Source organism: Vidua chalybeata, chromosome 16, assembly GCF_026979565.1.
Source record: "Vidua chalybeata isolate OUT-0048 chromosome 16, bVidCha1 merged haplotype, whole genome shotgun sequence".
Lineage (NCBI taxonomy): Eukaryota > Metazoa > Chordata > Aves > Passeriformes > Viduidae > Vidua > Vidua chalybeata.
The window spans coordinates 13,694,846-13,719,047 of NC_071545.1; the positions used below are offsets into that span (position 1 = coordinate 13,694,846).

A 24,202-nucleotide genomic window follows, 5' to 3' on the forward strand; every position below is an offset into this window, starting at 1 on the left:
AACAAGCAACACTGGAAGGCCAAGATTACCACTGATCTGGTTTGGGGAAAAAAAAAGAAAAAGACAACTGAAATGACGTTGGACATTCATTAGCAAAGCATTGTCAGAACACAATAGAAGAACAGACAAAAGCCAGTCCAGATTCTGTGGTATTTCCTAAAGGGCTCCCTCTGGCACACAGCTATTCCCTGCCAATCCTTCTGTATTGTTTTTGATAATGAATAGACGCTGAACAGATGATTGTTGCATTGTCCACTAAGTGATTCATTTACATTAAATAGTGCTCCAAAAGTAGGCTTTGGGTGGACTTTTTTAGTCACTTCAGTTATTTATTTATACAGTTTAATTACTGTCTTTTAACTCTCCACTGTAATAATTATTTCCTGATTGCTTCAGCTAAATTACTCCTCTGAAGTCAGTGGTCCAACAAGCTCTGACATGAGAAGCAGCATCCATTAATTTTCAAAGGAGCTTAATTTTGAATGGCCACCTCAGGGAAGTGCTCCTGGTTTGGGAAGGTGCTGAGATTCTTTAGCACCTGCAGGTCCCTGGTGTCCCTGGTGCCTGGCACTGAAAGAAGCAGAAACTTTGCTGGATAAACCATCTCAGTTCCATGAATTTCCATGTTAACCTCTCAACTCCTGCTAGATCTTCACCAAGGTTCTTGATTAACCCAGGGCTTCCATTGCAATTTCAGACTTGTCTTACAGAGGTCAAAAGTTTTGGTTTGGTTTGGTTTGCAAATGTGACAGATGTCATGTGCTTGAGGACATATTATTGGAGAAGAACTTCAGTATGAGAAGATGTTTAGCCCCAAATCCACATCCAGGACTGCATGACCACTAATTTGGATGTACTGAAGGGCTCTTTAATGGCTGAAGAATTTGAGGAAATCAACACTCCAGGCCTTTTCATCTCCAGTTCTCTGAGAAGCTGCATGACTTCCTTGAGTAGCTGCAGTTACATCTCAAATTCCCTGATTTTGCAATTATTCTCTCTTCCCTATTCCATGTACAAGGCAGGGATCAGCAATGCAGAGGGAGGAAGGGAACAGTCCCAACAGTGTTGAGTTGGAATGTGGCCCCAGTTTAAACCTCCCTAGGCAGAGCAAGGCAGCCTTTGCAGGCTGACATTTTCTTAGTCCCCTCTCCTTCCATTTTGGAAAAACAAACTTGCCAGCCCTGTGCCAAGATCCCAAAGAAAGAACAGAAGTTTGTTTTGAAGAGTTTAGATGCCTGCACCTGCCAAAATGAGGCAAGATTGACTTTTTGCAACTAGTTTCCTACCAACTCCTCAGCCAAATGAACACAGAGGACAAGAACATTCCAGTTCCACTGTAGCCTCCCAGTTCCTTGCCATTCCCTACTGCTCTGGCTACAGAAACTGGGCAGAAGCTGCTGTGTGACTACCTAAGCTTTAGGTTTCTGTTTGTGTCACATTTTTGTTACCCAGCTTCAGAAACTGCCTTTACCTGGCCTGTGATTAAAGCAAACTACCCTCCCTCAGGATCTGCCTGAGCTTCAGCCTGCATTTGGGTTATGTGGCATCACCATCAACCCAGATGAGACTCAGCAGACACAGAAGTAAAACCATCCCTCCCTCTGCATAAACCCACAAAGCACTGCCAGGGTTTTCCCTGCTGGCTTCCACTTTAACCCTGCAGCGTTGCTCTCCCCGTGTTCCTGCTCTCCCAGGGGCCCGATCGCTCCGTGCTCAGTGGCAGGCACGGAATCAAACACTGCATTAGCAGCTCCATAATAGCTGTGCTCAGTGGAACCCAGCTCCCCTCATTAATCCAGAAAATGAGAGTTGTTTTCGTACATTTGAGAAGCTAATTATTTAAGTGCTGGGAATTAAGGCTCATCAGATGCTGGTGACTGAGTTTGGGTTTGGATCCCAGGGGATGGAAGGAGACCAAGGGAAGCTGGTTTTGCACAGGTGAGCAGCTGGGAACACATCCCTGGCTACCTGATGCATAAAAGCCCCTCTCTTTGTACATGTCTGTTCTTCCAGACATCATCCAATGACTCAGAGAAGTTGTGAATGCCCAGAGAAGTTCTGAATGCCCCATCTCTGAAGTGTTCAAGGCCAGGTTGGACGGGGCTTGAAGCCTCCTGGTCTAGTGGGAAGTGTCCCTGCCCACAGCATGGGGCTGGAACTGGATAATGTTCAGTATCTTTTCCATTCTATGATCCTATGATTCTTCCCATTCAAATAGATTTTTTAATCACCACTGATCAAATAATTCTATATATAGGATTTTATTTTTTCCTACCAGGAAAAGGTGTGCCCCACTTGAGGCTGACCAAACCTTTATATTTTGCAATAAATCAATATTGCCTTGTCTCAGGTGGGTTTTTAGAAAGGGAAATGAGCTCACACCATTTGTTCACCTATAATCAGTTGTCCTTCAGCCTTACCTTTGACCACCATACTCAGAGAAAGGTTTAGATAGAAATGCTGCTCCCTGACCTAACAAGGGACCTTCCAGTGCCTTGGGAAACAGAAGATGAACTGGGTGAAAACCCCCCTCGTCTGTTAGAAACCACAGATGAGGCCAGATCTGCTGTTCTAAACAAAGTTTTTACAACAGAATGACTTGCAACAGTAGATGGGTGCTTTTGACATTCTTCCCAGAAAGTGACAGAAAATCTATTGATGCTATTGCCAATAACTATAGGCTAAGGAACAGGGACTTGGTTCCTGGATGTCACTGGATGGATCCCCTCTTCATAACAAGCAGCTTGCCAAGAACAAATGTTTCATTTTTTATGGAGATAGCCAATGTCCTGTGTTGTCTTCAGAGACTGAGGGCGTGAACTGCTCTGTGTGTTCACTTGAAGCCAGATGTTAAAGTATTGTCTGGATGTAATTGCCTTGACAAATAGCAGGAGTGACATTTTAGCTCCATTCAAGTCAGTGGCAAAATTCCTGTTGAGTTCAGCTGGGGCCAAGATTTCACCCTCTGACAGTGCTGACGGGAAATCTAACGAGTGATCTTCAGAAAAACAAGCACAGGCATTGTGTTTTTCTAGGACTATTTTCAATCCACGGGCCATGAATCCTTGGAGTCTTGTGCACTGCTTTGAAGAGATCTGCAAAAGATCTCAAAGACAACGAATTTTAGTGTTAGTACCTTTAAATTTGCTATACAGGGGGCCGTGACTCCAAGGGATAATGTCAAGAGTTGATTACCAAGTCCAAAGTCAGCTTTATCCACTGAAATGCACCTATCTGTGCAGTCCTTGGACTGACAATCAGCTTTCTGGCAGGATCTGCTCAGCTGAACCAATCCTTTATCATGGAATGTTGTGGATTCAAGAAACCACTCTGTGTCCTATGCTAAGACTGAGCCACGTGGAAATCTCTGCTCTGGCACCTACCAGGTGCCATTGCCAATGGATTGGGATGAAAACAAGGCTTTTTAGAGAAGCTGGCATAGCTGGGACTTTACAACCCATTTGGTTTTGTAGCAAGGTCAGAACTCCATCCCCAAGATAAATGAGAGGTACCAGTGTTTCCCTACAAACCTTCAGGTATCTGAGGTAACTCAGCTGAACTTCACAGGGATTCAGAAGCAATCAGCTTCAGGCAGAATCACACAATGGATTCTGCCTGTGATACCTCCAGAGCTTTTAGCCCTGCAGTCAGACATTCAACCTCATCTGCTTTAAAGCATGTGGATTAAGCAATGGCAGTACTACTTGGATGGAAGTTTACAATGCTTGGATGACAAAAGGCTTAAGCTCAGGGGAAGAAAAAATTCCTGAAGATTAAAAATAGGGTAATTTTTAAAAGTGTTTTTTTAGTCTTTAAAATATTCTTCTGTGTTTTGGTAAGCAGAGTTGTTCTGTAAATTCTTTCCTTTTAGAATGTGGAAAAACTTGTATTTTTTAGAGTGCCTGAAAAAATGCAGGAGAGGTACTGAGGAATCTTCACATATTCTGTACTGGTCATTAGCATGGAGAGCCCTTGTGCTTGTGGGAGCAAAGCTCCTGAACATCCCCCTTCAAATCCACTTGTGGAGCCAGGGGCTTCAGCCTCTTGCAGGTCCAAACTTAGGCCAGCTCCACTTGCAATCCAGGGTTATGGGAGGAATCCTACCCAAATCCTTGATGCTGCTCACACACCTGATGGAAGGGAAAGGTTCCTGTTTACCTGAGAATGAAATGGGACATTTTAACACATATCATGGCAAAGCATGCCCAAGTGATGAGGTAACAGCTATCCAGAGGAGCCTAGAAGTGCCACCTTGGGATGGCATGGATAGAAGAGGCAGTTACTTTGCTTTTCCATGTGAAGAATGCTGCTTCTCCCCAGCTGAGCTATCATGGAACGCAGATGACTCTCTGGAGGAAGACTTTGCTGCACATTTGCAGTGTGTTTTAGCTACTATCAACATTTATATTCCACTGGCATTTCAGGGTAAGCACTAATTAGCATAATCATCAATGCTTTAAAATTAAAAATTCTTCCAAGAGACACAGGAGGGATTGAAACTGTTTCCTTTCCCCAGAGGCAAATCCTTTCCCAAGCTATCTGCTGCACCAAAAGGTTTTATTCTAGAAACATTCCCAAGCTATGCCCAAGAGTAAATTAAACTACAGCAAACTTGTAAACTCGTGTGTGTGTGTGTGTGTGTGTGTGTGTGTGTGTGTGTGCAGCAAGCAGGCCCTGATTTGACAATTACTCCTGACAAAATGTTGTCACTATTTTCCACTCCTATTTTGTTTTGGCTGCTGCTCTGCTGTTGTGTCACCTTTAGTGTGTGGGCTGCAACAAGCAAGAAATGTTTGTAGAGTTGGAAGTTTTTATACTTCATAGGAAAGATGAAAGATTCTGGTGTCTTCACAGGACAGAAAGCAAAGGGTTTAATGACACATGTAGAGTTTTGCCTCAAGCTCCCCAAATCAGGAGTTGGTCTCAAAAAAATCTCCAAAGCCACTGTTTTCCACACTGTTCCAAAGTGGATTTTTACTCTGGTTCCAATTTACCACAAGAAGCCCAAGCTGAATTTCTAGCATAAATAAACCCCTTTTATGGAGAATAAGGTGCCAAGGGAACCTTGGGGGAGCTTTACGTTTGAAAGGTAATGTCTATATTTTGGAAATATCCCCTAAGAGTGATCTTTCAGTTTGTACATTGCTGCCTTTGGGAAGTGAGGTCTCACCAGGTGTGCTCCAGGATGTGGGTCCTTTGTGGCTCAGAGGATGCTCCTCTCATCCTCAGCAGGGTCAGAAACCTCCAGGACAGGAGTAGGTAATTGTGCTAATTGTTCTGGAAGTGGCCAGAGAGAAAGATCAGTATTTTTCCAAAGGTTCTCTCCTTGAGAGAGAACTAAAAAAAATGTAGGTGTTTCTTAAAGCAATTGTGTTTAAACTCACAATTCTTGTTATTTCTACATAAGACACCCTAAAGGGAGTAAACACAGGGACTCTGCAAGACAGAGTGGCACAGAAATCTCTGTGAAAATTTCCGAGTCTGCAGGACATTGAACATATGTATTGTCTCTTTGGTATCCTGTTTTTTCAGCGAGATGGACTTAAATTTCATTGGCAGAAATTCTCTCTTTTATCTTTATCTCCTGTTTTGATGTGGTAGCCATGGAGAAAAGCCCCAGATTAGTAACAGTAGGTTGCTGCAGAATAAGAATAACTTTCTGCTTGTATTTAGACTGTAGCAATATCAGAGGCTTTGTTTAATTGGAAATATTCAGAGAATAATTATTAGATGCTGTTAGGACACTAATCCTGCTCCCTTCTATGCACCTTGAGTTGACAATCCTTAACTTCCCTCTTTTCTGAGGGTGGTTTTCTCAGGGGAGGGGCTGGTTCTCTCTGACTCCTGCTTTTGAAAACTGGTTAATTCTCCTGGAAGTAGGGCTAACACGGGAAGGATGTGCAGCACCAATTCCTGTTCCCTTTCCAAGGAAGTGTAGGCTGCACTGTGATGACTTCATAGGTCTAATGATTACATAGGGTCAAAGAGAGGGTACAGCCTTCCTCCACATTCCACTCATAATCTTCTGAAACATTCAGTGCAGTTTGTGTACACAGCGGGAAAATTGGGCCCTCTCCTGGCTCTTGGCTTTTTTTTTTTTTTTCCACCTGTGGGACAATTTTTTTTCCACCTGTGGGACAATTCCAGGTTGATCACTGGAGCATAATCCCCAGACTGTGTGGAAGACGGATTTCTGGGGGAGGCTAATAAGTAGTGTGAGCCAGGAGATGCAACAACTGCAGGAGGACAGTGCCTGGGGCCACAAACCCAGCTCTGTTCTTAGCCCTGCTTTGCCACCAAAACTTCTAGCTACATACAAATGATAAATTAAGTTTTCTACTGCCCACATTGCTTTCTTTTTAAAACAGCAGCACCTCAGGAGGAAACGGAAAGTCCTCAGGTGATTGTCACTAATTTTTACATTTATTTCCTGCTAGCTGCAGCAGCAGCTCGGGAAACTGGACACTATAAGGAAATCTGCAAGGTGAAGATTTCAAGGTTACAGCTCCCGAGGAATGTGATTAGCACGCACTGAAGAATGGGGTTGGTGAAATAATGTGGTGGCACTTCGCCACTTATTTCCTTGTTGCACAGTGTTTGCAGTGCTTGTCTAAGAAGCCTCTGCAAAGCCTCCGGTCTCTCTCTTCAGAAACCACGGCATAATTCCCATCCTTTCCCTCCTGCCTCACTCCATTATGTAACCCTATAGTGTGTGTGGCATACAAGCTAAAAACTATGTACAGATTCCAACATTTTTTTCACTGTCTTCCCATTTCCTTGTATAGGAAAAAAGCTGAAATAACAACAAGTTCTGGTTATACACCGCTTTTGTTTCTTCCCTATGGAACACCAGGATGCAGACTGGCGGTATGGAGGGACCATAGACGGTCCTGGGAGCCCTCGGAGCGTGGCGCGGAGCTTCTCCCGGGAGCCCGGCGATGCCGCTCCCCTCAGGAGACCCCTCAGGAAACCACTGAGGGAACGGCGAGAGCGGGACCAGCGGATGTGACAGCAGCGCAGGCTGCTCTGCGAGGGACCGCCCCCTCGCGGACACAGCCAATCCGATCTCCGCTTGCAACGTGACTGACGTCCATGCCAACCAATCATATCGCCCCTCCCATCACATAGACTCCACCTTTCGCCCCCGTTGGTCAGATAAGCTGTTAATCGTCCGGGATGTCCCGCCTCTTTCCGGCGGGGGAAATGCTAGGTAGGAAGGGTGGAGGGGGAGAGAAGAAAGGGAAAGGAACCAATGAGACAGTAGAGATGCGTAGATTGACAGGGATGCAGACCAATCGTCGCGCTCCTTCCCCCCGCCGCTCCCTCCCTCGCGGGCGGCGGGGCAGAGGGGGCGCTCCTCCCGCACCTTCCCCGTTGGTCTATCCCACTCCGGGCCGGGCGGGCTGGGTTGAGTGAGCGGCTCGGACCATTGCTCGCGGCGGGCGGGGGGGGCGCGGGCGAGGCGGAGGAGGAAGGAGCCGGCGAAGGAGGCGGGGGGGCGGTTTAAAGGGACAAGAGCCGTGCGGGCGCCGGCGGGGGAAGCCGGAGCGGCGGCGGGCGGGGACTCGCCCCCTTCCCCACACACGCCCGCTCGCACCGCGGCCGGGGTCGCCGCCGCCAGCGCCCCCATCCCCTCCCTTCCCCTCCGCCCGCCGCTTCCACAGCGGCCTCTATGAGGTAGAAGGGAGCGGCGGCCACTCCGGGGGCGGCAGCGGCCGCTACAGCCGCCGCCTCCTCCTTCTCCTCGCCTCAGAGCGCCCCATCTTTGTGTGTGCGGGAGAAGGGCGGGAGGGAGTGCGCGCTGCCCGCCCGCCGCGCTTTGTTCGGAGCCGGGGGGCCGTGGCGGAGCCCCGGCTCTATGTGCCAGCGGCTCCCCGGCGGCGGCGGCGTGAGGGGCCGGAGCCCCTGAGGGCGGGGGGGCCCCGGCCCGTGTCGGTGCTGCGGGGCGGGGGAAGGGGCCGGCTCGCTGCCCGCCGGCCCGGCCCGTGTGCGGGCGGATTGATGTGGGGGGGTCTGACATGAGTCCGCCGGCGGCCGGGTGCTGCCATGTGACCGGCTTCAAGGTGGAGAACTGGAAGCAGAACCTGCGGGCGATTTACCAGTGCTTCGTGTGGAGCGGCTCGGCCGAGACCAGGAAGCGCAAGGTACCGGGGGCGGCTCGCATCCACCCCCCTTCCCTTCCCTTCCCTCCCTCCTTCCTTCCCTCCCTCCCCGACCCACCCGCCGCCGCCTCGGGGAGGGGACGGGTCCGGTCCCCCTCTAGCCCTCCCTCCTTCCCTCTCCACGGGGCAGGTGGGCCCGAGCTCCCGCACGCGGTCCTGGGGGAGGGAGGAGGAAGCGCTCCGGGATGGCGAGGGGGGGGCACCGGGATGGAGGAGGGAACCAGCCCCGGCGGGGCCTCTTTCCCTGCCACCTGCCCCGGCGGCTTTTCCGCAGCGGGGCTGTTCCGCAGCGCCGCCGCTTCCTCCTCCTCCTCCTCCTCCTCCTCCTCCTCCCGGAGGTTTCCCGGAATACCGGGGGGAGGGGAGGCCCGGGGCACCGGGCACGTCCGGCCTGTGGCGGAGCTTTGTGGAGCCCCGCGGGGCCGCGCCCGAGCCCGGGGGGCTGCGCGGAGCACAATGGCTGGGAGCGGGTCCCGGCGCCGGGCGTTGCGGCTCGCTCGGTTGTATGTGTGGTTTTCCTTAAAAAGGGGGAAAAAAAAAAAATCTGCTCGTGCTGATAATCCACTTGGAAAAGGGGATTCCTGCTCTGGTGGGGCGAGGGGAAAGAAACTGGTTCAGCCTGGAGTACAGGGAAGGGCAGGAGGGGTTTGCTCTGGGAGCTGTTGGCACCTAGGAAAAATCCCTGTAAACCAGGCAAAAAGCAGGAAGAGTGCTTTTCCCCACCTATCTCCTATAATAACATACTTATACACTTGCATGTTTCTGGAGGGCTGCTCTATGCACTGTGCAACTAATTACTGTTTTTCCCTAGAATCAACTAGTTTTTACTTCAAAGTGACTTGGCAGATTTCTGTCAGTCGTCGCATTGGTGACTGAAGAGGGGAAGGCAGCAGCTGCACGGAGCAAAACTTGGGGTTTGGGACAACACGGATTGTGTTTTTGTTGGAACAACCCATTGAAAACTTTCTGATCCCAGTGCTTTGCATTAAGCTGCTCAGCTTATTATTCGTAATAGAACTAGAGCATGAAGGATGGACTTAAAGGGTGAGGTGCCAAACCATTTCTCTGTGTTCAGTTCATGTTCTCAGGATGATCCAATTTCCCAATTTTTTTTTACCTAAAGAGGAAAAAATGGAATCTGAGAAGAAATACGTTTTAAATGGATTTAATTACTTGGTAGCCCTGCAAAGTATAGCCAGACTTGTTTTAAATACCTTACAATTCCCTACAGGTCGATATTATGGAGTATATTAGTCAAAATCTGGGTTTATTTAGCCTAGAGCATGTTAAAATACAAATTGAGATATAGTTGATGGTGCTTTCAGCTTAAATGGAGAAAAAATTGTGTCTGTGCTGTGGAAGAAAAAAATGGCAAGTGAGGTATGAAGATGTCTCAGACAAATATAAAGCAAATGCTATGTGGAAGAATAAAAATAAAATTTCATAAGCAAAATTACCTTTTTCTAAATATGGAGCATCCTGTGTAACCTGCATACCTCATGTGTGCTGCAACAGCTTTTTCCTTCTGAAATCTAATGTAGGGATACGTTCATCATTGCTTGAGAAAAGAGCTGAAAATACAGAATATTCCATTGTAATCAATCTGTTCTCACTTCCTCTTTGCACAGCCAGGCTCATAAAGCAGAACAGGATTGTTTCAAAATTATCTGTCAGCCCAGGGAAAACACCAGTTTTCCTAATACATGCTAAAAATGCTTTTCTCCCCCCACATTTTTTTTAAGCAGGTTGCCAGTTTCTGAATCCAGCCCACCTGAAATATGTGGGTGTACATGATCAATATGGGGGAACATTTTGGGTAGCTAAATTGGGATTCAATTCCCTGTTTATGTTTGTAAAGACTGAAAAAAGTCTATAAGTGACAATTCTGGTACTTTATTCACCCCTTATTTATATGAACATGAGACCTTCTTCCATGGAATTTTAATTCACTGCAATTCCCTGTACATATGTATGCCTGACAGTTTTACATGTAAAATTAGAAAAAGGATGTTTTCTGTTTGGTGGCATATTTATAGTCTAATAACTAGAAATAAAATTACCTAGATAGTCCATATAACTTGAAAACAATCCTTTGTCCTTTAACAGTTTACATACACATATATTATGTATAAGTGTATATATATATATATTCTAGGAGCAAACTGTGACTGCTTAAGAGCACCTATTTATTGGTGAAGATTCTTCTTAATCCTAATCATCAAAATGATGAGGCTGAATTAAAGGTTTATTAGCAAGTGATATTCTTTTTATTGCATGATCAGTCACATGATATGTTTATCACAGGAAACATTCCATATATATAATTGATCTTTATGGAAGGCACTGGGCAGTTGAACTGTTGTTCAGATGAAGGTAGGTATAAAAATGCCTTGGCTGTTGGTGAGAGCCAGATGTAAATGGTTCTGGTTCTAGAATGGTAACTACTATCCCTCCTAAGCCTGTCTTAAAAATCCAGGGAGCATTGGGAACTGCAGGGGGCAGAAAGGGTCTGTTCTCCTGCTCTACCTACACTGCGTTGTGCCTTGGCAGACCATTTTAGTGCTGTGCTATTTGGTTTTAATACGCACCTTTTCTGTGAATAAGCTTTTACGAGCTCCAGCTCGCGCTTCAGTTTGCTTTACAGCCAGTGCTTCCAGCAGAATGGCTCTAAAGCCTGGTTTATAGTGGGAAAGCTGTCTCCTGAACGTGTATTTCAATCCTCAGTCAGAACCAAGAGGTAATTATGTATGTGGCTTTGTAGGCACTGGGGTTCTGGTGAAGATTTTCAGAGTGTGTTTGCTCCTGAAGCATTGGCTATGGCAGGATTTGAGCTGTCATCACGGTGCATTGTTGTATCCACACGGAGGAGCGAGGCTGTGACTTGCCTCATCTCACTGCATCTTGGCCAAACTCAAATGCAGCACTCGTACAAGCTGTTCTAGGCACAGGCCTTGCCGTGGTGTAATTTTGTTGCTGGTGGTGAAGCCTAAGCAAAGACAAAACTGTCACGCTGGAGAGTGGAACAGGAGAAGAGGGAAAGGGAGAAATCCAAAGACTGACTCTTGAAATTGTAGTTATTGTGATTAAAAGTTGGAGCTAGGTTTTAGAGCTCAAGTTGTGTGTAAAGTGACATAAAATTAGTGTGGACTGTTTCATTGTTGGGCTTTGACTTGTAACTCCTGATTTTTAATTTGCCGTAGTTAGAATCTGTTTAATAACCTGATGGCAAAGCTTGTGTTTCTGTAGGTCATGGACTTTACCTTGAATATTTTGATGTGAAAATTATCTCATGCTTAATTAAATAACACTCTAGAAGAGGTCCTTAAATTTGTCACCACTACTCCCCATTCAGGAATTATGGAGCAGACAGAGGATGCTGAAAAGGCTTGTGCCAGACCTTCGTGTCATCTTTTTCCATTTTTTCTGTAGGGTCACACTTGAAACACTTGGCTTATTCCTTTAGGATTACAGATGAGAAAAATCTGTTTTGCCGTGCTGAATGTAGCTTTTGTCCCCATCAGTGAGCAATTACGCATGTAGATGCATCTTTGTGTCCAGGAGTTGGTAAGTAATGGTTTCATTGCTGGAAGGACAACTGAATTTATGATTAAATTCCCTCTTCCTGGACTATACGCCTTGGAGGAAAACTGTCTCATTCTGAATGGTTCTTACTATCACTGCCCTGAAAAGGCTCCTCATGATAAAAGTAAACTGGTCATTGTGACCACAGTCGTGATATGCACAAGGTTCTGTGTGGAATTTTAGAATGTTTGTTCAGTGCTTCAGCCAATAGATCAAAGAATAATTGCCTGTCAGGGGCTGTGCACTCTCACTGACAGCGGCTGTGTCCTGGCATATTTCTGCCTGTTTGAGAGCTTCTCTTGTTTTTCCCATTACTCTCTCTTCACATGGGTCCTACAGACCAACTCTTCCTTTCAGATATGAAGAAACATTTGCTTTTATAGGTGATGTTTTTGTCATGTATCGTTCTTCCCATGAACTTGTGACTTCAGTGTGTGGTTCCTTGTAATATTTTGACAGATAATCAATTTTTAGACTTAAACCTGAAATTACTTTGGTTAATTTAGTAACTTTCAAAGTTAAAAAGGTTAAAATAACTTAGCAGATAACTGCCGTGTCATGTTTTCAGTAGCAAGTGTTTTGGTTCACAGTCTAAATCAGTGTGTCATGTTCTTGCTAGAGTGACCTTGCAGTCTTCAAGGTAAGCTACTGGTGGAACTTCTCACTTCCCACGTTTGCTTCCCGAGGGCCTTGCCCCACGTACCTGTCCAGGAACAGGGAGGTGTTGCTTTGGTGATTTGCTTTGTACTGCAACAGACAGGCCAGGAACCTCACCAGGCTGTGCCATCTTTGCAGGCTTGGTGTTTGGATTGCTTAAATTAACGAGGAAATCTTAGCTTGTTTTTCTTTAACGTTTTTAGCATGTGCACCAAACTTCTGGATTACAAATCCTGTGGAGCATTTAAAGAGGAGTCCAGGATTCAAGAAGCATGTCTCTTTTTCAGCTGTGTACTCTGCTGTGGCTGCCTAAGTGACCTGTCTGATTGACTCAGGAAGGATGTTCTTCTTTGCCATGTGCTGTGGGAACTGCCTTCTCCCTGAAAGCCCATGAGAAGTGTCAAAGTCAACTGCAAGCTTCATTGTTCAGGAGGTCTCCAGTTTCATGCTTGAGCAGTCTTCCTTAGTTCTTAACCACTAAGGATTTAAAAGGTCCTTAGACCTGCTGGAGGTAATGTTCTCTTTCCTCTCAGTGTGAAGACATGACCTTTGGTGTGAGAGATTCCCAGACTTGAGATTTTAGCTCTGTACCCAGCAGAGCCTGGTGTACGTGGGACATGTCAGATTGAGAATGTTCCACTGAGTTTATGTCTCTGGTGCTGAAGAACATAATACAAGACCTTCCTCTTCCTAGTGGTGCTAAGCCCTATTCTGTATCCTGTACCATGGGTCTTTTAAAATCACTTGTTGGTTTCTGGGCCAAAGGTTAGGAATTAGTCTTGCACCATGAACTTGAAGGTGGTGAATAGCAGTTCTTAAGTTGTGGGATCTGAACCATCAGGACTTCTGTTTTTTAGCATGGATGGGAGAGACAGTAAATGCAGTTTTCTCCCTCCTTGTGTTTGTTTCCTGTTGTAGAGCAGGAAGATGGATCTGCACAAGCAGGTGAAGTTAAAAATAGGGATAGTTGGACAAGAAGGCTTGTATCTTTTTTTTCTGTAGTCTTATCAGCAGTCAAAGGTTTGCTCATAGCCAAGCTGTTTGTAAGAGTAGTCGAACCATCTCTTTAATTTTGTCTGCAGTCAATGATTTTATTTGCTTAACGCTGAAAGCTTTTAAACTGTAATGACAGCGAGTAGTGTGAAGGTGAGCAGGGTGGAATGGCTTTGTTTGATTTGCTGGACTGTGTGTTGAGCTTTATTTTAAGCCATCAAAGCTTTAAACCCCAAACAAAGGTTAGGTGATAGCCTCATTTTTTGTTCCAAGCCTTAATCTTTAGGTGAAACCAGAGCTGCAAATTGCTTGCAAACCTTGTACTCTCCTCTCATTTGAGGATTTTCTGTTTCAGTAACTGGTGTAACAAATTTAGAGGCAAATGTTACCGACTGGTACTGGAAGTTTTCTGCTTGTGAATTGCTGACTCTCCTCCTTGAGTTGAGCAAAAAAAAAAAAAGTGTTTTCCTTTGGGATGGACTCTGGGGATCCTTCTTCGTAACAAATGCTCTTGCAACTGTTAGTTTGATTCCCAGTGGTGGCTGATTTGTTTTAAACCAGAGAAATGTTTAAAACCTTATGTTTCCCACATTAAACCAAGCACCCACAGTTTTTTCCGTTCATGTGCAGATCTATGAATTCTTACAAAGAAACTGGTTTATTTCTGTCTTTTTCCTGGTAGATACAGGATTTTTTTAATTAGCCACGCCTTTCTGTTTCACTTGACTGACATCTACTTTAAAACTGTGGGTTTGGGCTTTTTATTACATTCTCATGGTTCTCCCAGTGTTTGTAATGTCTCTGTAGCCCACAGCAGCACCCAAGGTGAGTAGATACTTATGTCCTCTTATTATACATGAGGTATAGTGGCATCAGGAGAAAGGCAGTCTGAAAGTGACCCATAAACATCTCACTGGCCTGTTCAAAACATTATTAAAAAAGAAATTATTTTTCTCCCCACGACGCAAAGAGCCATTGTTAGAACCTTTCTAGACTTGGACAGAAAGAGCTGCCTGGAGGCACTGTCTCCAGCCTCTTGTTAACCTGTGGACAATGGAGCAAGTGAGTGAAATGCTGTAATGACATTACAGTTTATTCTGTTATCCTGGACTGTGTTGTCAGCAAGCAGTGTTGGAGTGTAGGGAGAGCCATATGTTACCCAAGAGGCCTGAATTGGGAACCTTTCCTTAGCAGAAGCAGTTCGAGAAGCTGATAGATCTGTTCGGACTGAATGGAAGCTCTGTCTTGGTAGTTGTATTCTCTTACATATTGATTTGGCAGTCCTTTATGTACACTCGGCTTAATTCAAGCTAAGAACTTTGCTGCATTAGCTAGTAATAGAATCAATGTTGTAAAGAGTTACTCCTTGCAAAATTGACCTGCATTCTGTTTGGGAGTGGGACCACATAATGCAACTGGCACAGCAGCTCAAGAACAATCTGTGGTTTAGTGTTGGAGCAGCTGCCATGGTGCTGATCTCTCTCATTTAAGAGAAAGAATCATTTTATCTGTCTCAAGACCTATTTGAGGATCTGTAAAGTGAACTGTTACCAGACACCAGTTGACTCAAAGTAACCTGAGATTCACTTTATCAGTTGATAACTGATTAGCAGCAAGCATTCTGTCCTGTCACATTCTTTTGTGTGTGGAATGCAGCAAATACTCTACTTTAGATTTTCCATTTCTCTATTTAAGTAGAATGTTCCTTAAGGTTTGGTTTTATTTTTCTTAAAACCTCTCAGAGATACATAACACTAACAAGAAACCCATAATTTTTTTTTTTTTGCCTGTCTCTGCTACTTTTAAAGTTGGTAAAAAGAACTTTTTCCTCTCCTCTTAATTCTTCCTTTCCTGTGTTTAATGGAGCTTGAAATTAACGTGGCTTTTCTTGTCTACCTCTTGCATAGTATCACTGGTGATGTCAGCATATCCCTGGTGGGAAATATATCTGTGAAGATCTACAGTGCACTAAATTTGTCATTGAATGAAAAAATTTGGTATTAGACAAGGTGAAACTTAAAAAAAAGAGAAAAAAGTGGATATTGGTAACAAGAGTTGTTTTCAACACTACTTAAAATGTAGTATCTTTTTAATGTAACTGTTGAGGGCCAGTGCAAGTTTTCATGTCCTGACACAAATTCTGACATTAAACATGACAAATATATTAAACATCCTCATATTTCAAGTAGTGGTGAGAGGCAGCTCACAAACTGACACTGCTTGGTAGTAAGTCTGAAGACAGAACTGGGATTTGACTGGGCTTAAATGGTCTTGTCCTTGTACCATGCTGGTTTTGCCATGGTTGTTTTGAACACACAGCTGAGCTCTTCTGCATGTACGTGTAAGATGTGAAAATTTAACTGTTAATACATTCAGTGAGTTCTGTTTATGTAGAATTAAGATGTAGAGATCATTAATCTACATTTCATTCAAAAGATCATTGGAATATCTTCTCTTTGTTATTAGTGCCTTCATTTTGGAGTTCTGTGTTGCCACTCTTCCCTAGTATATTAAACCAAGTTTTCATCCATGTATTAATCCATAGTTTAAAACATATTATATTTAAAAATCACCTAGTTATTAGGCTCTTTTTTTTCTTAAACACATAAAAGAGCCTGCACTATTTGAATGTAGTTTAGCGATGGGGATGATGGAGTATCAAACACCCATGTGGGCACCATGTTCCATTGCCTCACTTGTCACTGAAGTTCATGCATCCAAGTAGCCCTTTTTAAATAGGCTTTGGCTTTGGATTCATCTCACTGAATTGACTGCCAGGGCTTTTATATGTATGTTTTGCTTCTGTTTTTAAAGGGCTTTTGTTTTTGCATCAAGTACAGACTTGAATTACTTCAGTGTTTATCAGCACAAGGAGAGAATGCAGCAGTTTATAAGCTTTATTTTTGCCTACCTCCCTCTTGCCAACTTCTATTTAAAAAGTATCTTTCCCTCCTTGTGTCTTTGTTCAACCTGATGTTATTTCACAGAGTTTGTCTAATTACAGTTTGTACTTCTGTCCTCTGCAATCAGCCTTGTTGTTGCATTGCAAGTCAGATTTTAAGGGACCTTGTCTACAATATACTCGGTAAATAAAGGTGAGATTTATTGCACAGCAGATGTATGACAGCTCAGTAAGTGCAGACAGCTGAGATAGCTGACTGATTTCAGTACCTCGTTTGTGTTAGGTGAGCTTTTGTGACCCTCTGCCCTCCAGGGACAAATGCAAAATTTGTCTTAAGGTTTTATGTTTTTCTTTGCTGTGCTTCATTATTTTCATATTAGTGCCCAGTTTTGCTCATAACTGGATCTCTGTCCTGTTGGCAGCTGGTGGCCAGAGTGAAGCTCTCATTCACATTGGCCTCTGTGCATTGCTGACTTCTGCCATGCTCTTTCAGCAAGCATCCCCTCCCGAGAGCTTATTATTGGAAATGTTTATCTGCATGATGAACACTCAGTTCTTTGGTCACTCAGGACTACGTTTTGACTACGCTTTTGGTTGTGGGATAATCTTGATGTGGAGAACAGGATGAGAAATGCTGTGAAAATAGTTTCAAAATTCCTGCAATTCTGTGCATAAAGAGGAACAAGACTCTCCTCTGTCATGATGAGGCTGTTCCCTAAGGAAATTTCTTATACTGTGTTCAGCATAATTTTATCTTACTGCCCTTCATGATGTATTTCCTTGTCACATAGTAGTTCTGCTACTTAGAACTTTTCTTGCTATGCAAGTTCCAGAGTTACCCCAATAAATTAAATTTGTTTTCTGCTTGTCTTTGTAATAATTATATCCTTATTGAGAGGTTTTGGGGAGTAGATTTTTTTTTTGTCTGCCTTAGGCTGTGTACTGCAAAAATCTGACTGTAGAAAAACAGAACTCCAATTTTGCAGTAATCTGAAGAATTACTTTATTACAGCAATTCTTTATAAAGCAAGCAGTTTAACTCTGTAAGCACATTGTACCTGTACGTTGAAACTGGCAGACAAGTTGTTTTAAGCAGTGGTGCAAAGGATGTTAAGGAGAAGGTGAGTTTGCAAATCTGACAAGTTTTAAAATATTGAATTGAAATTTGGAAACTAGTTATAGATACGGGTTCCAGTGAGGCACAAGTACATGATGGAATTGGTAAATGGTTTGGGTGAGAAGAATGCCACTGAGGTAAAGGACAGGCAGTATTTGACTTACCAGAAAAAAGCAAGAGATGTGAAATTTGAACGTTTCTGTGCATTATCTTGGAGACTGGTGAGTGAAGAACATGAAATCAGCTCTTCAGCTCTAGGTGAATAAGTGTCTTTCCTTAATTGTGTAAGGAATTACCAGCTCTGGGCTGCATGTTCCTGCTGTTTTACCATTGCTGTGTCATGTTTGTGTGGTGCCATGAAACAGAGCAGATAAAGTCAAAAATTATTTTTTTTCTCCTCTTACTGATACTTCACCAACCTGAGTAGTGACACTGGGAGGCTGCATGTGGCAGCTTGAATAATAACTGCTGCTGTGCTCTGGACTGTGCCAGGGACAGACCATGTGTGAGTGTTGTCCTAATGGTGGCTTCTTCTGTAAAGAGTTTCTAATACCGACTTCATCCAGAAGGTTCTGTGAAGGAACCTCTGTTAGTGCTGCAGTGGTGTGCTTGTACCTGCTGTTCTCACTGGTGTGTGCTGAGCCTGATACATGAAACTTGTCTTATGTCTGCAATTGTTGGAACTTACTCCTGTATGCAAATAAGTTACCCCAGTTTCCTTGTGAAAAATAAATGAATTGGGGAGTGTAGAATGCCTGTAATCTGTGATCAGCTATTACAGTAAATCTACTTTTCATATTATGTTTAATTTAATGAAATGAATAGTGTTTTTCCAAATAATCAAGTTACGAGCCGCTTGTGTCCCTCTTTACAGAGGCCCGTCTCTAAGTTAAGATTTCTGTCTTTTATAATCAAGCTCTAGTAAGCTGACGTAACTTTTTTGTTGGTTTAAAGCATGTGGTCATGGGCCGTGTGCCTAGATCATGCTCCTGCTGCATGTAGTTGAGGATGATGGGATAATGGGACTGTAAATTATCTCTTTATGGTGCTGGTTTTCCTCTGGCCTCCTCCCTTGTGCAGTGTGGAGCAGCCCCAAGGCTGTTCCGAGTGGTGCCAGCTGGCTGGAGCCCTGGGGGCCGCTGTGCCAGATGGAGACAGCAGCACTCCAGTGAAAGCCAAACGTGCTTCCCGGGGTCGTGGGGAGGTGCAGCCTCTGCAACCCTGCCAGGGATCCCTGGGCAAGAGCTGTCCTGGGACTCCGTTACTCCTCTACTGGTGCAGCTGTGGAAGGGACTGGGCTAGGGCATCTGTCAGGCTTTTTTTTTTTTTTTCTGGTGTAGATTCTTAATTCAATATTCAGCTATTAAGCATTTTCAATGTGTTAGCATCTCCTTTTTCCTAGTTTATGCTTCTGTACTGTATCTGTGAAATGATCAATTCCATAGCATGTACAGATGCTCGGTATCGAGACAGATTTTTTCAATTTGATTAAGTGTGGTGGTTCCTGATGTGTTGTCCTGCTTTTTTCCTGACTACCGAAAAATGCTGTTATCCATAAGATACTCAGACTAGAAACAGCTTGTTAATGCTGATTTTTTTCACTAAAATGAAACAAAGCCCCAAACCCTTCATTCCATTGTCTGAAATGACAGCTTCAGATACGCTCAAAAATAAAAGCATCCCTTCATTTGCCTAGTTGACTTTATAGTTTGTATTGAAAAAAATCTATTTCTTAGAATACCATTGAAATCAGTTGTTGGTGTTACTGCATTTTATTCAGCCCTGTGGCTTTTTTTGTATTCCAGAACAATTCTTAGTGTAGAATAGCCTCATCTGCACAAGATATACCCCACAAAACCCATGTGTTTGAATATTCCCATCTTGTGGAGATGAGGACAATAAATGGGTGAAACTCTTCGAAGAATCCAATTCCCTGGTAGCTGCTCAAACAGCTATTTGTTCTGTGAAGGAGCTGAGATACACCAACTTACCCAGTGTTTCTTCACTCTCTTGACCCAGAAGGCTTTGTTCTTATTGACCCATTAATGCAGCTCACACTTCTAATCCAGGAACCCAAAATAGCTGCCAGGCCTGGATTTTACTGTGGTGGCATTTGCTGCACAGGTAGTTGGTATAACCCACCATGCAGAACTGCAGCTGAAAACCCCCCTGAGCTGAGGCACATGAGACTATTTTGGGCAGATACTTTGAGTGTCTGATTTAAGTAAGGTAATAAACCCAAATTGATAGAATGTACAAAGGACTTACCAGAAGAACAATATATTTGGAGTCAACTCTCCCTGTCAATCTCCAGAACTGGACGTGAGTGGGAATAGGGAAGGAAGGATGTGCCTTGTAGCTCCCTTGCCCTGATGATTGTGCTAGAGGAGTGAAGTACAATGAGAATGGACCACAGAAAGTAGTAGTTACCATATTCCAGCCTAAATAGTATTTATCTCTGCTCTTGAAGAAAGAATGATAGTGTTTTTGTGATCTCTTAGGATATGACACAGATTTGGGAGTGATCATTCAGTCTTGTATTAGTAAGGCAAGTGATTTAAGGCTGAGTCTATCCTGAAGGACACACCAGCTTGAGGTAATGAAGCAGTGGGAAGAAATGTATGGTGAGAAATAATTTAAAGGCTTTAGATGCATTTCCCTGGTTTCTTTACAAAGTAGATTTTTTCAAAGTGACCTTCATTTGCAGGAACTGTTTCTACTCAGTGTGTGCTCCTCTTTGCTACACAATATTTTTGGTACCTTTTTCCTTGGAGAAGCTTCAAATCACAGGGAATTGGAGTTCATTTCCTAGCAAGGTAGTAAATGACTTGTAATCGCTTCCTTAACAAAATTCTTAACATGTACTGTTCTCTTAATTCTCTCTTTTGCAGGTGTCTTATATCTACTTACAGGTATCAGAAATAAAGCTTTTCAAGGAAATTGTGAAATTTTCCTTTTGTCATGCAGAAAGAAAGCTCTGCTCTATGTAAACCCTTGCTGAGTGTGATGCCTGCAAGACTGTTCCTGTCACTTTAAATACTTTTATATCCAGCTACTACTAATAGTTAGTGAATTAGTTTTCTTTCAAGATATGAAATCCTTTTGTCCTGCTCTTCCTCAGTGCTGAATCCCTTAACCTCACCAATTCATATGTTTCAGCTCACACTGCTTAACTGCTTAAAGTATTTCCTTCAAGTTAAGGTCTTGAAAGTAGAACACATAATATGTGAAATCAACTCTTACCAGCATTAATGTACTTTTCTTCTGGTTCATGAAGCAAAGAGATTGCATTAGAATTGAAATTGATGATTGGTGGAATTTCCAAACTGTTTATTGAAAAAAAAATTAGCAAACCATATCAGAGGGCAGAAGTCATGCTTTAGTTCTGTCAATTCTACAGAGCCGAAGAAGGTTTAAGTGTGGTGTGTGTTCAAACAGGAAGGAGATTCCACTCAGCTTTGTCCTTCACTTCTTCTGCAGGTTTTGCTTTAAGAACTTGTAGTAAGGAGCTTTGGTTCCAGGTTTCTTTGTGGTTTATTAGGTGGAAAAGTGGAATGGATGACCAGGAATCTACTTCTTAGCAGAGATAGTTTTTGTTGTAATTTCCTCTCTGACCTTCTAGCGAGGCCAAAGCTGGTTTTGAACCTGCCCTTAACTCACAGGTAATGGTGAGTTCTGCTGCAGAGCACACAAGATCTGAAAGACTTTGTGATGTCCTGAGTTGGACTCAGTGGTCACACCAAGCTTTCAGTGTGACTTATTTCACATCAGCTTGGTTTGACTGGTTAATTCAATTTTTTTCTCTTAAGCAGGAGGAATCTGGTGCATTGTTTCCTGATTTTTGTTCTGTATCTGTTCTTTGAAGCACATTCTCTACAACAGACAGCACCCTGTTTTCAATGGCTACTTTTTAATTTATTCTTTTTTCTTCCATACCATGAGTTTTCCTTCGTGTTCCTACTTCTCTGGCTGTACACTGCCTTTTTCCCTAGAAATTATCTGTTTGTTTACAGTTTAGACAAATGTCTACATTTCTGTGCTCCTAATTTTTTAACGTGAGCCCACCCTTTCGAGCCTAAGTATGGAGCACTACTCCTGACACAGAGTCTGAGCAGACTGTTCCTCATGCCAAGGTTGTAAGTGTTAATCTTGCTGCAGACTGGGGTGATAATTCATTGCTGTCACAGCAACACATGCTGAAAGTTGCTTCTTGCCAGATTTGTTGGCTATATGCTACACTAGAGAAAATTATTTCAAGAGTCTTATTGCATAGCCAGATGCTGCAGAACTCGTGCAATCAACCTCCCCTCCCCCCTTTTTATGGCTCTTCTGACTTCAGGGAGGAAAAACTATTATACACTGAAACACATTCCTGTGTAACACTAGTAAAGACGTGGATGAACTTCTGATTGTGGCTAATTTTTCTGGTTTTTCATGTAGGGAAGTTCTGGTTTGTGTTCAGGATAAAAAGGAAGGAAAGCTTTTAAGGTAGGATGAGGGGAATTTTAAAAGGAAATTAACAGTCTCTCCCCTGCTGTTTGTTGTGTTCTCTGCCATAGTTGGGTGCTGTGGAAATTTTGTGTTTTCTTTAAGAACTAGTGACTAGGTTGGCTCAATTCTGAAGAACTGGAGCCTTTGCCATCTGTGTCCTTAGGATCTTTCAAACGCAGGAGAACCTTTGTGAACTCTGGATATCATCATATCTCGGCACTGGCCAAAGATGATTTTTGGTTTAGTTATAGCTGAGATGTAGAGCCCTGAAGAGGAAAATAAGTGGGTTTTTGGTACAGGATTTGAGTCCCCTGTAACAACTTAACATTTGCTCTTATATATGTGCTGTAGAAAAATGCAAGTTATGTAGGTTTTTTCCCAAGGTATCCATTACATTTTGGGCATGGTGGTGTCTGATTACCAGGGAGGTGAGATTTACTGACTGTTTAGTCAGAAAGAAATACACTTTTCCCAATGTATTTCCAGCATAAATCTCATCCAGTGGCTGGGCATTGTGTCACCAATAATTTTATCCTCTCTTGTGTTTTAAGAGAAGGTGCCATAGAAATTGCATTATTATGAATGTGTTCCCATGGGACAAGATCCAGGTGAAAATGCAGTGTTGGAGAGTTTATTATTACCCACACATTGTGTGTCATGCAGAGCTCCCCTGCTTTTCATTCCTTGTGCTACAGTTCTTTGCACTTCTAGATCACAGGAAACACTGCCCTGAAAATCAGAACTAGGAAGGGCTTCTTAGACCTGAGCAAATCACCTCTCTGCTTGGCAGGGAGAGCTTTTCAGCAATTTAAGGTACTCTAAGAAGGCCCGAGGCCTCAATGCTCTCAAATGCTTTTTTAATCCTGCTGTTAAGCACAAAGGCCATGTATTTGTCCCCAAAACACTACCCATGTTTTTAAGTATAGAGACAAAGCAAGAGATCAGGACTAGAAAGCTGTACTGGCTCTCATGGAATATTTTTGCTCTAATCTGTGTGAGATTACTGGTGATTTGCAATTGTAATACTCTCCTGAAGAATCCCTTGGTTTTGCTTCGAGCTCTTAACTGGTTTTTCAAGTGCAATATGCCAAGGAAGTTCTGGCTTTTGTTCAGATGAAAGACTTTATAATTCACTTTCTCCCTCATTCCTATGTTTCCCCTTATCCCGCCCTATCCTGCTGTTGTGGTTTGTGTATGTATCAGCCTTTCATTTTCCCACGTACAGGGGCTTTAAGAGCCCAGACAGTTCCTGTTGCTGGGGTAGCCTGCACAGCTCTTGGGAGCTGAGGGGAGAAAGGTTGAGTTCCTTGTTCTGTTTCTGGCCTCCACTGCCACACTCAAATGTTGGATTGAGGCTCAATCTGTGCACTATAGATGTTGAATTTATTCCTGGTACTGTTTCCTTGAGTGCAGGAACAGGAATTTGTTTAGAACAAATTGACAGATGAGTTCTCTGTTCTTACCAACATTCAGATTGCACTGTGGTTATTTTTAATAGCAAATACAATGTCCTGTTTTTTTTCTTTTTAGCAATGCCAAACACACACAAATGTCTGCTGTTATGTTAACTTTGGTGAGGGATTTGGAGCTTTGATGAGCTGCTGTATATCAGCTAATGTTTTCCTTAAGTGTTGGTAAGTCTGTCCGAGTTTTGGAAGCTGGGACAGGCTAGATCCATGGAAGAATGTGTAAAAATGTCTCATCTGCCAAAGAAGATTTGTTAGCATGTTCAGGGCAATAAATAATTTAAAGTTTCTGAAAACTGTTAAGGTTTGTGTGATATGGAGAAGAAGGAAAGCAAATGATAAATACATAACTTCCCTCTTTCCCAGTGAGACTGCTGTTTGAGCTGTTCCCTTCTCCCAAATTCAGTTGCTCAGCTGGGAGACAAAGAAGCGTTAAGTTGATCTGTTTGCTTGAACTGATTGATTTCAGACCCCAGTCATTTACAGCTTTGGGGCAGAGCTTGTGGAGTCTTACCTTGTGATGATGTTTCCCTCTTGGAATGCAATGTGGTAATTCATAAGATTGCATCAGATGGATTCCCTGCTTAAGGGGAAGCTGCGGATTCCAGCAGACCATCCACGGTCCTTTAGGGAGAGAACTGAAATTGAGAAGGGAAGGCAGGACCCACAGAGCCCTTGCTGCTCTCTGAACATGGGCTTATTGGGCTTCTCTGGAATTCAGTCTTCTGCTTGATAGAAAAAATTACCTTCTATCACAACAAAGCTTTCCGTTTCTGTATGGTAAGTAAGTAAATGGCAAATAATGGGAGATGGAAGCCTGTACAACATCTCA

General features: G+C 43.5%; 1 protein-coding gene across 3 annotated transcripts in view; it reads left to right on the plus strand.

Annotated features, from left to right (window-relative positions):
• The first annotated feature begins 7,645 nt into the window (after window positions 1-7,645).
• Window positions 7,646-24,202, plus strand: part of USP22 (ubiquitin specific peptidase 22) — an 89,259-nt gene continuing 72,702 nt past the window's right edge. For all 3 annotated transcript variants that reach the window (XM_053957461.1, XM_053957462.1, XM_053957464.1), the window contains exon 1: window positions 7,646-8,144. In XM_053957461.1, the coding sequence (XP_053813436.1) occupies window positions 8,019-8,144 (126 nt within the window). In that variant the 5' untranslated portion in view covers window positions 7,646-8,018. The remainder of the gene's footprint in view (window positions 8,145-24,202) is intronic.